This window comes from Liolophura sinensis, chromosome 1 (genome assembly GCF_032854445.1).
Source record: "Liolophura sinensis isolate JHLJ2023 chromosome 1, CUHK_Ljap_v2, whole genome shotgun sequence".
NCBI lineage: Eukaryota > Metazoa > Mollusca > Polyplacophora > Chitonida > Chitonidae > Liolophura > Liolophura sinensis.
The window spans coordinates 47,534,654-47,547,045 of record NC_088295.1 but is presented as its reverse complement, the minus strand read 5'-3'; the positions used below and the strand labels follow the sequence as shown (position 1 = coordinate 47,547,045).

Genomic DNA, 12,392 nt, shown 5'->3' with positions numbered 1-12,392 from the left:
GGACAAAGAATATGAACATTTTTGAGTGCTGTAAGTGACGTGACTTGGCGGCCATACTGGACTTTGTCCAAAACCTTAAAAAAATTCTATATAACCACTGAGCCGATCATTCTAATATTTGGTACACGTGTAGAAAAACCCAATTCCCATATAACTTTTCGGATTTTGGGATTTCGAAAATTTAAAACAGCAATTTTTCCTCCACATGTATCACGATAACGTGAGCCTCGAGTTCTGCTCTGTAACTTGAAAAGCTATAGAAGGTTCAAACAGATCGACTTAAGTATACCGTATGCTTCGGCGAAATCGCGAGATCAGATGGCCAAATTCCTCAAGGTTTGGTATCTTTACCGTAGCGACAACAGATGATAGTGCAGTACACTTCTTTTCACCAAAAATAATTTTTTTGGTGTTTTGATCCTTTAACGTTATACTTTGCAAGGATTGAACTTGAACACGTTTGACTGTTACCGCTAGGCACCCGGTGTACCTGTGAGGAGTGAAACAGCTATTATTATTATTATTATTATTATTGTCGTTCATAGCCCAAGCCGAAAACTTAAACGGCATTCGAACACGTGCATCCATATTGCCGTATAAGCCGTAGCATATAGGTCTATATGTGATGTAAATGCTGGAAAATATGAGCCTGCTGTCGCTTCGTCGCTGAAAGTACCCATGTGGAAGCCAGAAATGTCCCAATGGCCAAGAAAAGGTAAGAGGTGTCATCGTGTCAGCCAAAGAATATCACAATTCACTTTATGATTTATCTGGACGATGATGTGGTGGCTAGTTTTATCTGGGATGAAGATAGACGGCTCTTTATGTGTCTTTATCCCAGATTGGATGTTACCAGAAGTCTCGTTAATAGACTTCTGATGTTACCTAGATCGCGCGAATGTGAGATAATATTACGGTTATCTCCCTTGTGACCACTCTCCTAATAAAGGAAGGCGGTTGAAAACCTGTCAAGTTTGAGAGGTTCATCCTTATTCGTCTGTTGGTTAAACAATGCCTTCCGTTTGTTTGTTAATTAAGAGAAGTGTTTATATATCTTGTGTGGCCCTGCTCGTCTGTTCCCATGCTAGGGAAGAAGGTAATGTCGGCTTCAGACCAAATGTCACTGTCATTGCGCGCCTGTTGATGCTGATATTGCTAACACTCAGCCTCAATCATTAGTTTGTAGCCAAATTGCAATGGCATTGAATTATACGTTGTAACTTCTCATTGTTTGCACTGATGATTACGGACACTATCACAGCCTTGTCTTGTTTCATATAAAGATTACCTTCCCGTGCTGTCCTCACTAATGGCAATGCTGTCCGCCACATAATCACTGATAATGTCTGTCCGTATAGATAGGGTTCTCGGCTGTCAGTTCCAGGCTGATTAGATGACTCCAGCTGCCATGTTTGAATGCATACATCAGACTACCCTCCACATGCATGCCTGCACATTCAAATGTTATGGTATCATGTTCCTTATCAGGCATTAATTGTCAAGAAAAAAAAAAACAACAAAAAAAAATCAACAAAAAACATGTCTGGTATGAATAAACAGTAGTCATCACATTGGGATCTTTTTTTTTCTAAATTAAAATTATGGACTATTTAGGAGATATAGATTTTCCAAAGTGAAATTCGATAAAAACACATGCAAGTAACCTTGTGTTTCAGATTGGAACATAACTGTTGGAATTCCAGTGGTGAAGGTGCTACCCCCATTTGGCAATGTGAGTCTCTCTGCCAGAGGCCTGAGTGCCTCTAACCTCACCAGTTCTGTCACATGTCAAGTGCACGCTCAAGTGCACAATGTGACCCTGTCGATGTCTGCTCACCCAGGTGTCAGCACATCTGTGAATGGTCATGATGTTGGGGTTATTACAGTGCTGAGGATTGGACAGACTGAGGCCAGGTGGTTTCTCATGTCACAGCACAACTTCTCCCTGTCAGTTGTTGTGGCTGTCACAGAACTGACAGATCAAAGTAAGTTCAGGTGGCAAAAGTCAGAAACTGTATGACCAGGTGAACAATTCAATGCAATTTATTCTTGTTTTTATTATTTGTTTGCGGTTGCTGTGAATTCAAGTTCAGCTGATACTGGCTTCTTCTCCAGTCGTATGTTGGCTATATGACAAATAACGTTTGTATTATTGAGCTCAGGTGTTGCATATATATAGTGTAATAGCAAAATAATTCTGGGTCATTGTGGTGCAATGACCCAGAAGTTTCTCACCAATGAGTTCGCTGTGAGTTTAAGGCCGGCTCATGCTGGCCTCCTCTCTGAAGGTACATGGGAAGGCCTGTCAGCAACCAGCGGATGGCCATGGATTTCCCAATATAATGCTTGCTGATGTTGTATAAATGAAATATTCTTGAGTACGGCGTAAAATGTCATACGTGAAAAAAAAAAAAAGCCATAAATTAAATGAATAAATAAGTATAAAGCATAATACAACAAGGGGCTGTTTCGTAGTTAATACCTAGCATGTATGTTAATTACTGTAAATTACCCAATTTATGATCTTCATGTCTCTTGTGTATAAAATCTAATGTTAAAGTAAATGTTTTTAAGTACTTCATGTACTGAGCAAAAGTTTTGAATTGATGTATCTAAATTTATGAATCCTGAGTTAAAGCGGCATAAGCTAGTTGAAGATCTGGCTTTAAGACAGATTTTGTAAACTTATCTGGAAAGCCCAGGATAAACATTATGTAATGTTCTTAATCCATTTGGATGTAATTTTAAAACTGTGGTTCTAATTAAATTCAATAAACCAGTTCGGCAGACCGATGAAAAACTGAAAAACATGGACTTCAAGTCTTCAGAATGTCTCAACATTTGTGCAATTCCTGAAGGCTGATGACACGTTTTTTCACATTCTGTTGCCTAGAAAATCTTTATCACCGTCATTATATAACCCACATACTGCGTCCGTGCTTTAATAGGTGCTGTCCTATTTCTCGTAGTTTTACGCCTTGAAAAAAAATTCACGTTACGTCATAGTCGCTGTCGTGAATCAAGGGAAGTAATTCAGGGCAAGCCTATTCACTTAATGTCTATATAAATGTCATTTGAAATTTGCAGAGACCACTTTTTACTGAGGATACTTAATACGCTAATTGTTATATTGTAGATCCTCTGCCGGGTGGATGTAACATTGAGTTCAACTTGGAGAATGATGCCAACATCCACTTGAGATACACAGACTACTTGAATGTCCTGACGTTCCAGTGGTCAGCTCTCAGCTTCAGAAGAGACCAGGAGCATCCATTGGACTGTGTTAGCAGGAGTGACCAATTCAGTTTGACTTATGACATCTATGTCTACTATTTACCGGGAAATGACATTCTGGAAGACACATACATACATGCTGTTCAGCAAATGCTTACTGTAGACTCAGTGAAGCAGATAGGGCAAAAGGTTCGGGATGTACATATATTATCTCCCCTTGCTTCCCACTCTGGAAAGACAATATGGTGTCAGTGTTGTGCATGTACATGTACTTCCCCTTTTTCTGCTGTCTGTCAGCCTGTTTAACCTTACTGACTGTAACCAGTCTGATATTCTTCTTACACTAGTGGTTGAATCTAAAGGACCACAGTGTAAACTATCTCTTCATGCCTGGGTGGGAGAGGGGTATACTGGAATCACCCTGTATGTTTGTCTGCCTGTATGTCTGTCTGCCTGTCTGTCATGTTTGTAGACACGATTTTGTGCATGCATCTCCTCTTAAACTACTGCGCCATTTCCGATGAATCTTACCATGCATCTTGCCTATTATCCGAACTTGTGCATGCTTAAATATAATGAAAATAATTACCCCATTTAGGACCTGCTTTGGCATTTAATGCTTTTCCATGTATTCAGATTTTTTCCTTGTAACTCTTTCTGCATTACTAGACTTATTTTAATGAAATTTAGCATACATCCTTCCTATTATCGAAACGTGTGCTTGATCAAGTTTATTTACAATGTGGTAATTAATTTAATGATTACTCCCGTTCAGATACATAGAGCAATAATGTGTTTTCATGTATTTTCTTCTGACTGGTACATTTCTCCATTGAAACTGGATGCCCCAGCAGTGTAAGGAGTGGGCACAGTGAATGGCCGATGAAATAATCTATAGGAAGTCAAACTAAGCAACATGATATCCTGTCATTTCTTTTAAGGTTTTCTTAGTTTTCTTTTCTTTTTTTTTTTTTTTGGTAATGATGGTGGATGGAAGAGTGGTATATCGGACTTACGGATTCATGTTAACATTAATCTTACAAGACTTTCCAGCATCGTTAGAAGAACATTTTGTTAATTACAATATTTCACCTGAAGTTTAGCACTTTCAAGTGACGTTTTGCTTGATTCTGATTTATTCATCCATCCAATAGGGCTTTAAAATGTAACAAGTGCTTTTGTGAAGTTAGATTAATATCTTCTCTCTGAGATAAACTTAAGTCATTTTTTGTGCTTCTGAAAAGTGGATTTTTTACAAGCCAACCTTTAGGTGAAATAGAGTAATTAGCTGGTAGTGGGGAATGAGTTTTCACAAATGATCATGTGGTATCAAATTGAATTTAAGTTTCATTTTATGCAGTAGCTCCTGTATTCTTTGTTTCTTAGATTGCCAGTTTAACGTACAACGACAAATCGAACATTAGTGTGGTGTCCTACCCTGGCCATGGTGTGATCTATACTGTGCTGGTCACTCAGACAGGGAAGGGGAGCTCACTCTACTTCCCTGTTTCAACCTACAGTTGTTCTTTGAATTCGTCAGGCTGTGAACAAGCATTGAAAGGTGAGACAGCTACTCTAGCTTATATATTTGAGGTTAAAATTCATTTAAAACTGATGATTAATTACATGTCTTTGATTGATGCTTTATCATATCAAGTGTCATTTTTATAGTACCACAAGGTGAGATTCTTTGAGGTAGTTAATGAGAAGCTAGAATTATTATTCTATTGATGAATGTATGAATATGAATATCCATATTGGTGTGAATAAGAATCAGGTGGTCAATGCTGGATTACCGGTATGAAATCTGAACAAGATTTAAAAATCTTCAGCACAATATATGGAGGATTTAAAAACCTCTAACACAAGGCGAGAAACATTTGAAGGTCTTTAGGACAGGGTGAATATTTGGTAATCTTTAGCACAGTACTGATGAAAGTCTTCAGCGCTGTGCTGACTAAGATGACTCAGAACATTGACAAGAGAGATTTGAAAATCAGATTTTATATGGCTACAAGTTTAGTTTACAATGATCCCTCACATAGATCTGATTTGTCATTTCAGCGGACGTGGCGGGAATAGTGTTAACAACAATTGCTTCGTTTGTGGGCATCTTCATCTGCTTCTTTGGTCATCGCTTCTTTAAGACAGGTTTGTGCTGTTGTTATGTTTATAATAACCGGGTTTTCAAAATTGAATTAATTTAATAATTTAAATTAAATGCCATTTTCTTTAATATCCTGGCTATGACAAACTGTGAATACCTGAAAAGTGTTAAGTGAAGACAGATCTTTCACAATTTGAAACTTGTTGCCAAAAACTAAGCATTTTTGCAGACTTTTCCCTTTTAAAAGTAAATTAGTTGGCTTTGTTGAAATTTCGCAGGTGATATGGGATAATATACTATTCAGGATTGTCTGGAATAGAAGGAGAAAATGAACAACTGCATGAATGCAAGCCAATATTTTGATTATTTACAGAAATGTTCATATTTGGTTTCTTGTCCATGGCTTTGGTGACATATATTGGCCTCATACCAGGAGAGTTAGGTTTGGCAGGTAGGTAAAATCACAGTTCTCTTTTGCTCTCACTTTCTAGTCGCGTTGTGAAATGTGGTGCACTTCTGATACTTTGTGAAAAAGAACAAAGTTCACCAGGTGTTGATCAGTTATTATAGAATGAAAATGTAGTTTTCTTTGATAGTGGTGTAGTCCCACAGTGAAGGTTGTCATCATATGACTGAAAAATTGTTAAGATACGACGTTAAACCCCAAGCACCCACTCACTCACCACAGTGAAGGTGCCTTGGCTTACTTAGTTTGGTGCCTTGTGCTGGATGTCCACCTAGCCCATGACAAATGAGGTCTCCGGTTCAAATCCAGGTTGCAGTGGATCAGCAATCCGAAGAATGTTGTCACATACACACTGTACTTGACTAGGTGTGGCAGGCTCCCAACATTTTATAAATGTGACAGTCATCATATGAGTGAAATTGTCTAGCATATTATGTGAAAAACAGATATAAATATTAATAAACATTCCATCACCATTAGTCTGAGTTTATTGTTTTTAACTTACATGATATATAAAGTAATGACGTATACCAATGGTAAGTTCCATGAACATGAAATTGAGGGGGCATGGCATAACTTGGTAAACTTGAGTGGCTCAAAAAAAACGGGCACAAGCACTTTGATTTCCATCTATACCTTGGCGAGGAGATTTGCCAGTTAACAGACTTTAGATAATTTGCTAAATCTAACACATTGAAAAGTTTTGTCAGTAACTGGCCAACATGATTAGCAGTTCACCCTTGGTACGCTTGTTTTGTCCATGCATAAAACTGCCAAGTGTATGTTAAACTGAAGTAATTCTTGATTATGATACTGCCCCAATTCCTCAACCATTTCGCGTATGAAAAAGAGCAATATTCAGTTGAGTGCAAATTATGAACATTTTTAGTTTGATTTTGGAGACAAAACTAAATTTTGTTGGCTTGGCCATTTTTGGGGCTTCACACAAAATAGAATTTTATCATTCTACACAGAATAATGTCTTCGGAATATACTTGAATAAGCACCTTTGAAACATGCAAAAAGGTTGAAGAATTACCATAAACAAATATGTAAAAAATCAATCAAAGATTAAAAATATAAACTTGTTAAGGATGTTATAAACAGGTGTATATCCTCTATTTCAGAACACCTGCTGGTGGCTGGGGCTGTAGGTGTGTTAGGAGGTCTGGCTTGGTTAATCTTCTGGTGGTTCCTGGGAATTCCTGTCTTGTCTGTTCTCCTTGTGGGACTTGTGGCTGGCTATGTCTTCTCATCTCTTGTGTTCTTCACACCATTTGGTACGTGATTCCAGTACACACAGTGCAGGATGGCATTCACTGAAGGATTATCAGTGGAGAGAGCTAAATGTAGGTGGGGAGGGGTGGGTTGATAATGGGCTGTGGTGATGAGCCCCAGAACCCAGGGGTTTTGATTAGGGCACCTCACTGTTTCAGTTATTTACATCATTTCATGTATATACACACACGTCTTCATATTGTTAACCTAAAAAGCTATTGTAAATGTTATTTTTGATTTTTTCATTGTTTCACCCTTTCTTCCAGGTGATTTGAAGTACTGGCACAATCGATTTAATTTTGGGATGACATTTAGCTGTGGTGTGTTGATTTTACCAGTGTTGCTGCTCTGCTTCACAAGAATCGTATGTATGAAACTGCTATAAACTTGAAAAATTCAATTCGATTGTTTTATTTATTTACTGTCTGTTTTATACTGTATTCACTATTATTTCTCAACTGCCAGCCTGTGTAGTTAGTGATGTGTCATTAATTGTACACACATTGTTAACATGATGTGTAAAATTATATTTTTACCCAACCTCTTCATCTTCAACAGAAGCATGTGGTCATTTTACGACTGTCAAGATACAGCCATTTACATATGCCATGCATGGGTGCATCTTGTGTACATATAAAAGCTGAAAACTACAGGTGTACAATCCATGCACTCACATGATTGTTCTCTAATGCCATGCTCAAGAATCAATGTACATGGACACTGTAGATACAGTGGTTAAAGAACGTATTATTATTCATTATGAAGCTATGAGCAAATTATTTATTCGAATGGTAGACTGCACCCTGCTCTTTTCAGATGAATTTCTTATCATTTACCTTTGTCGGTTCCTAATTGCTAAGTAGAATTGTAGGATGTACCATTTCGTTTCACCTGAGTTTCGCATCCTGTACCTTTGTTTGTTCCTAATTCTTCAGTAGGGTTGTAAGATGTGCCCTGTTCTTTTCACCTGAGCTTCCTATTATGTACCTTTGTTCATTCCTAATTCTTCAGTAGGATTGTAGGATGTACCCTGTTCTTTTCACCTGAATTTCGTATCCTGTACCTTTGTTTTTTCCTAATTCTTCAGTAGGATTGTAAGATGTACCCTGTTCTTTTTACGTGAGTTTCGCCTCCTGTACCCTTGTTTGTTCCTAATTCTTCAGTAGGATTGTAGGATGTACCCTGTTCTTTTCACCTGAGCTTCGTATCCTGTACCTTTGTTCGTTCCTAATTCTTCAGTAGGATTGTAAGATGTGCCCTGTTTTTTTCACCTGAGCTTCCTATTATGTACCTTTGTTCATTCCTAATTCTTAAGTAGGATGGACCCTGTTCTTTTCACCTGAGCTTCCTATTATGTACCTTTGTTCATTCCTAATTCTTCAATAGGATTGTAGGATGGACCCTGTTCTTTTCACCTGAGCTTCGTATCCTGTACCTTTGTTCATTCCTAATTCTTCAATAGGATTGTAGGATGGACCCTGTTCTTTTCACCTGAGTTTAGTATCCTGTACCTTTGTTCATTCCTAATTCTTCAGTAGGATTGTAAGACGTACCCTGTTCTTTTCACCTGAGGTTCTTTTCATCACCTTTGTTCTTGCCCTTTCAGCTGAACATTTTATCCTGTGCCTTTGTGGGTTCCTTCAGTGTGATACTTGCAGCTGGCATGTACCTTCACAGTGAGATCAAGTACATCCTGCTTAGCCAGTTTAACCGCTTCTTTTTGCCAGAATACAACTCTGCTATACATACAGTACCTTTCCAGTTAAATGGTAAGAACACCTTGTATTCGTCTGATGTATCTATCCAATTCTTTTTTTTAAATATTTGTTGTGTGGTCTGTCACAAGAAAGGTTTGGAGAGGGGTGAATACTCAGGGGCATGAATGCTTACTGTGAATTCATGTAATTAACCATAGTAGCTTGTAGCTTACAAGTACAATGCTTTGCTAGAAAGACAAAACACAGCATAAATATTCAAATGATGAGGCAAATTTAATTTCAAGTTTATACATGGATTGTGTATCATGTAATGCTGCAACCACCTGAGCCACCTATACCTGTAGTATTTTTCCACAGTGCTTTTATGTAACTGTCTTCCACACAGAAATCATACTGAGCACCCTGTGGGCAGTATTGTTTATCTCGGGGACGATTTTCCAGTATGTGAGAGAACGGAAACGACCACCCTTCCCACCATGCCCCAGGAGCAAGATAAGGGCAAGGACCTTGTATCGTCAGCAAAAACAAGATGAAAGTGACGAAAGACGGCCCTTATTAAGGGATAGCCAGCACAGGCCTCCATCTTACGGTCGCATCCGTGTCATGTCTTTCCCACGAGCAGAGTCAGATGATTCCCGTCAGCCAGACCAAAATACTGGGCCAGAGCACAGTTTGTCTTAGAATATGTACTCCGCTCACCCTTGATTTGAAGTGGTCATGTTCATAAAGAGGCGAGGTTATTGCTCAGCAAAACTTTCATTAATGCACTTGAGCTTTTGTACTACAGCAGCAATATTTTAATAGTGAGAGGTGTGAGGGATTTTCAACATAAACAAATATTTTATACAGCCGTACATTAGAATTGTTTCTTGTGCATAACACAGCGTTATCGCAAAATTAGGGATTTTAAAGAAATTAAAATTGACAGAGAACTAAAAAAAATGTTTAAGTCAAATCCTAATAAAGACTGTAGAGTAGGGACATTTTTTGGGGGGGGGGGGGGGGGTTGTGGATGGTGAGTGTCAGTTGGGTGGCGACCAGCAAACATGTTTTTAATGATGGCCTAGTTTTAACATACACACATAAAACTGAAGTATTCTGGGGGCGGTTTCATGCAGCTCACTTAGCTAAGTAAGCCCTTGACTACCATGGCAACGTGTGTTGTAGAGATATAAAGTGCACTTATCTAAGGGCAACTTAACACTAAGTAAGCTTCATGAAACCGGCCTCTGTACTTTACATGAGTATATGAGTGTTGTACCCGATTTACTTTATAATGTGCTACCAGGGCTCAATCACATCGCCCCATTCAGGGCTGATTTCTTATCAAAACTTTAAAGCTTATCACAGCTGAGTATTACAGAGCTAAAATAATTTCTTTGTATCTATTTCACAAATACTTGTGGTGTAGTCTGACAGTTACACTAAACATTTAATAGCATTTCACCAGGCTACAATTTATTTATTTGTTTGATTGTTGTTTAGTGGGAAAATGAAGAATTTTCTGGCATCACTGATTTTTATGGGTAGAGAAAGCAGGAGATCGTGGAATAAAAATCTGGGCCCAGTCATGCCTGTTGTTCAAAAGTGTATTACGACTTCAGTGTGGTATTAACTTCAGTCCAGACTAAAGTGCCGTTTACTTTGTATTAGGATGAGTCTTGTATTAAGATTTAAACCTATTTTAACTTAAATACACTTCTGAAGAACTGACCCCAGTCTTTTGGAAGTTTAAATCATCTCCGACCAGTGACTGTGTACATCATGTACATTAGTAATAGTTACAACTAAACCATCAAGGACTGAATGTGAAAACACTTCAAGAGTCTAATTCTTATTGATTGGGCATTGTTGTCCCCGGTTGTATGTATATTGTACATTACATAATTGTACATATTTTTAGCAGCTGTATATAGTAGGAATTTAGGATGTGTATGGACTTGGTATGCCTGTGGGAAGGTCTGGCAACAACCTGCGGATGGTCGTGGTTTTCCCCCGGGCTCTACCCGGTTTCCTTCCACCATAATGCTGGCTGCCGTTGTATAAATGAAATATTCATGTTTATGAACTGTATAGTGCCATAGATGTTTGTGGGATTTTGTTATACCAGTTTTGTAAAACTGGTACGTAAATATATAATATATAAATATTGATCTATTGAATTGTGGAAATGATAACCCACTCAACACAAATATTTATTTATATTTTTATTTTAGTAATGATTTTGTGTATTTGAATGTTTTTAAGTTGAATATGTTAGTGTCAAGACTTGTAGGTCCTAAAAGCAAGGTTAAATGATAAGGATCAAAATAGTCGGAATTGCTTTCTTATATTATAAAAAAAAAATGCATTGTATTAAGGTTACTGTTGTTAGTTTGGGAGGATAACAAGGAATGCAAAGTTTTCTGTGGTTTCCAATTTTTGCCTGGTGTGATGTAATGCAAGAACACTTGACATCTCCCATCACTGATGCATAGCCACAAATGCCGTTGCCACAAATACTGTCAAACGCGCATGACGTCATTCCAGCATAACTGCCTTACTTGACGTCGTATCTACCCGATTCATTGTCACATAAGGAATATTATCATTAGGAAAATTTTATGGAAACTGCAGAGGATTTTGTTTTTCAGGACTCTCCCCTTACAGGGGTTAAACCGTGTTATTCTTCCTAAATTCTTTTGAAGCATGGTGCTAGCTATATTCCACAGGATATCCTTTACATTAATTTATAATTTTCGCTTGACCTTTCTTGGGACTGAAGTAGTACTTTAAAGTTGACTAAAGTTGTATTATGACGTCATCTCTCTGAGCTCAGATGGAACTGTCAGAAAAAGAGAATGTTTCTTTTTTGAAACATATCAAAATGTAATACCAAATGTGATATCTAACTGAATGAAATATCACTTTCATTGATGAATGAAGTTCCAACATTCACCTGTATATGCTTTTCAAAGTGTACATCTGTGTTTTTCTCATATATTTGTCTAGCAGTTATGTTTTTGTTTTTTTTTTCATTCTGTTTCAATATTTGGGTATAAAGGTATCTGTTTTACATTGAACAGGGTAGTTGTGCATTTTTGTAAACATGTTATAAAAAAATTAAATTTAAAAAGCTTGTTGTCATGATTGTTTAATGTAACTTACTGAGTGACAATGCCTTTGCTGTAATCAGAGTTAACCCTTTACATCCATTACAACACCCTCTTGGACAACACTTCCTTATTCCCATCATTGGTTTCAGTTGGTAATTGCTCAACTACAAATTATTTCTATACTGCTGTGGAATATGGTTCTCTTAATGCCTATGTGTATAATTTGGTATGTTATGAGATGTGATACTCTTTCGATACTGTGAAAATTCTTTTGGGTTATCATACTTACGTATACAAAATGTATGTGGTACTAATACTTAGTGAAAGGTTGAGCAATCAGTAAGTTCAGCAAGACATCTAAATTATGTTTGTTAATCAGTGGAGATGTTGTCAAGAGTAAATAAGAATTCATTTTACATTAATTACAGGCTGTTTGTGTTTGTTACAAGTGAAGTTTAATCTGTTTATTAATTTATTTCATTGGTGTGCAAGGA

The 12,392-nt window shown here is 37.5% G+C and overlaps 1 protein-coding gene across 1 annotated transcript; it reads left to right on the top strand.

The window, feature by feature from the left end:
- Positions 1-958: 958 nt before the first annotated feature.
- Positions 959-9,804, top strand: LOC135461391 (transmembrane 7 superfamily member 3-like). Its single transcript, XM_064738459.1, has 10 exons — positions 959-1,096; positions 1,677-1,985; positions 3,137-3,423; positions 4,621-4,795; positions 5,299-5,385; positions 5,715-5,792; positions 6,935-7,087; positions 7,352-7,449; positions 8,692-8,854; positions 9,189-9,804. Exons 1-10 carry the CDS (start codon positions 1,012-1,014, stop codon positions 9,482-9,484), a joined length of 1,731 nt encoding a protein of 576 aa, XP_064594529.1. The 5' UTR covers positions 959-1,011; the 3' UTR covers positions 9,485-9,804.
- Positions 9,805-12,392: the final 2,588 nt, after the last annotated feature.

Excerpts from the sequence above, each read along its gene's own strand:
- LOC135461391 (XM_064738459.1), top strand. The coding sequence starts at position 1,012 with ATGCCTTCCGTTTGTTTGTTAATTAAGAGAAGTGTTTATATATCTTGT. Across the intron at positions 1,986-3,136 it reads CACAGAACTGACAGATCAAA|ATCCTCTGCCGGGTGGATGT; the intron begins GTAAGTTCAGGT and ends GTTATATTGTAG. Across the intron at positions 3,424-4,620 it reads TGAAGCAGATAGGGCAAAAG|ATTGCCAGTTTAACGTACAA; the intron begins GTTCGGGATGTA and ends TTTGTTTCTTAG.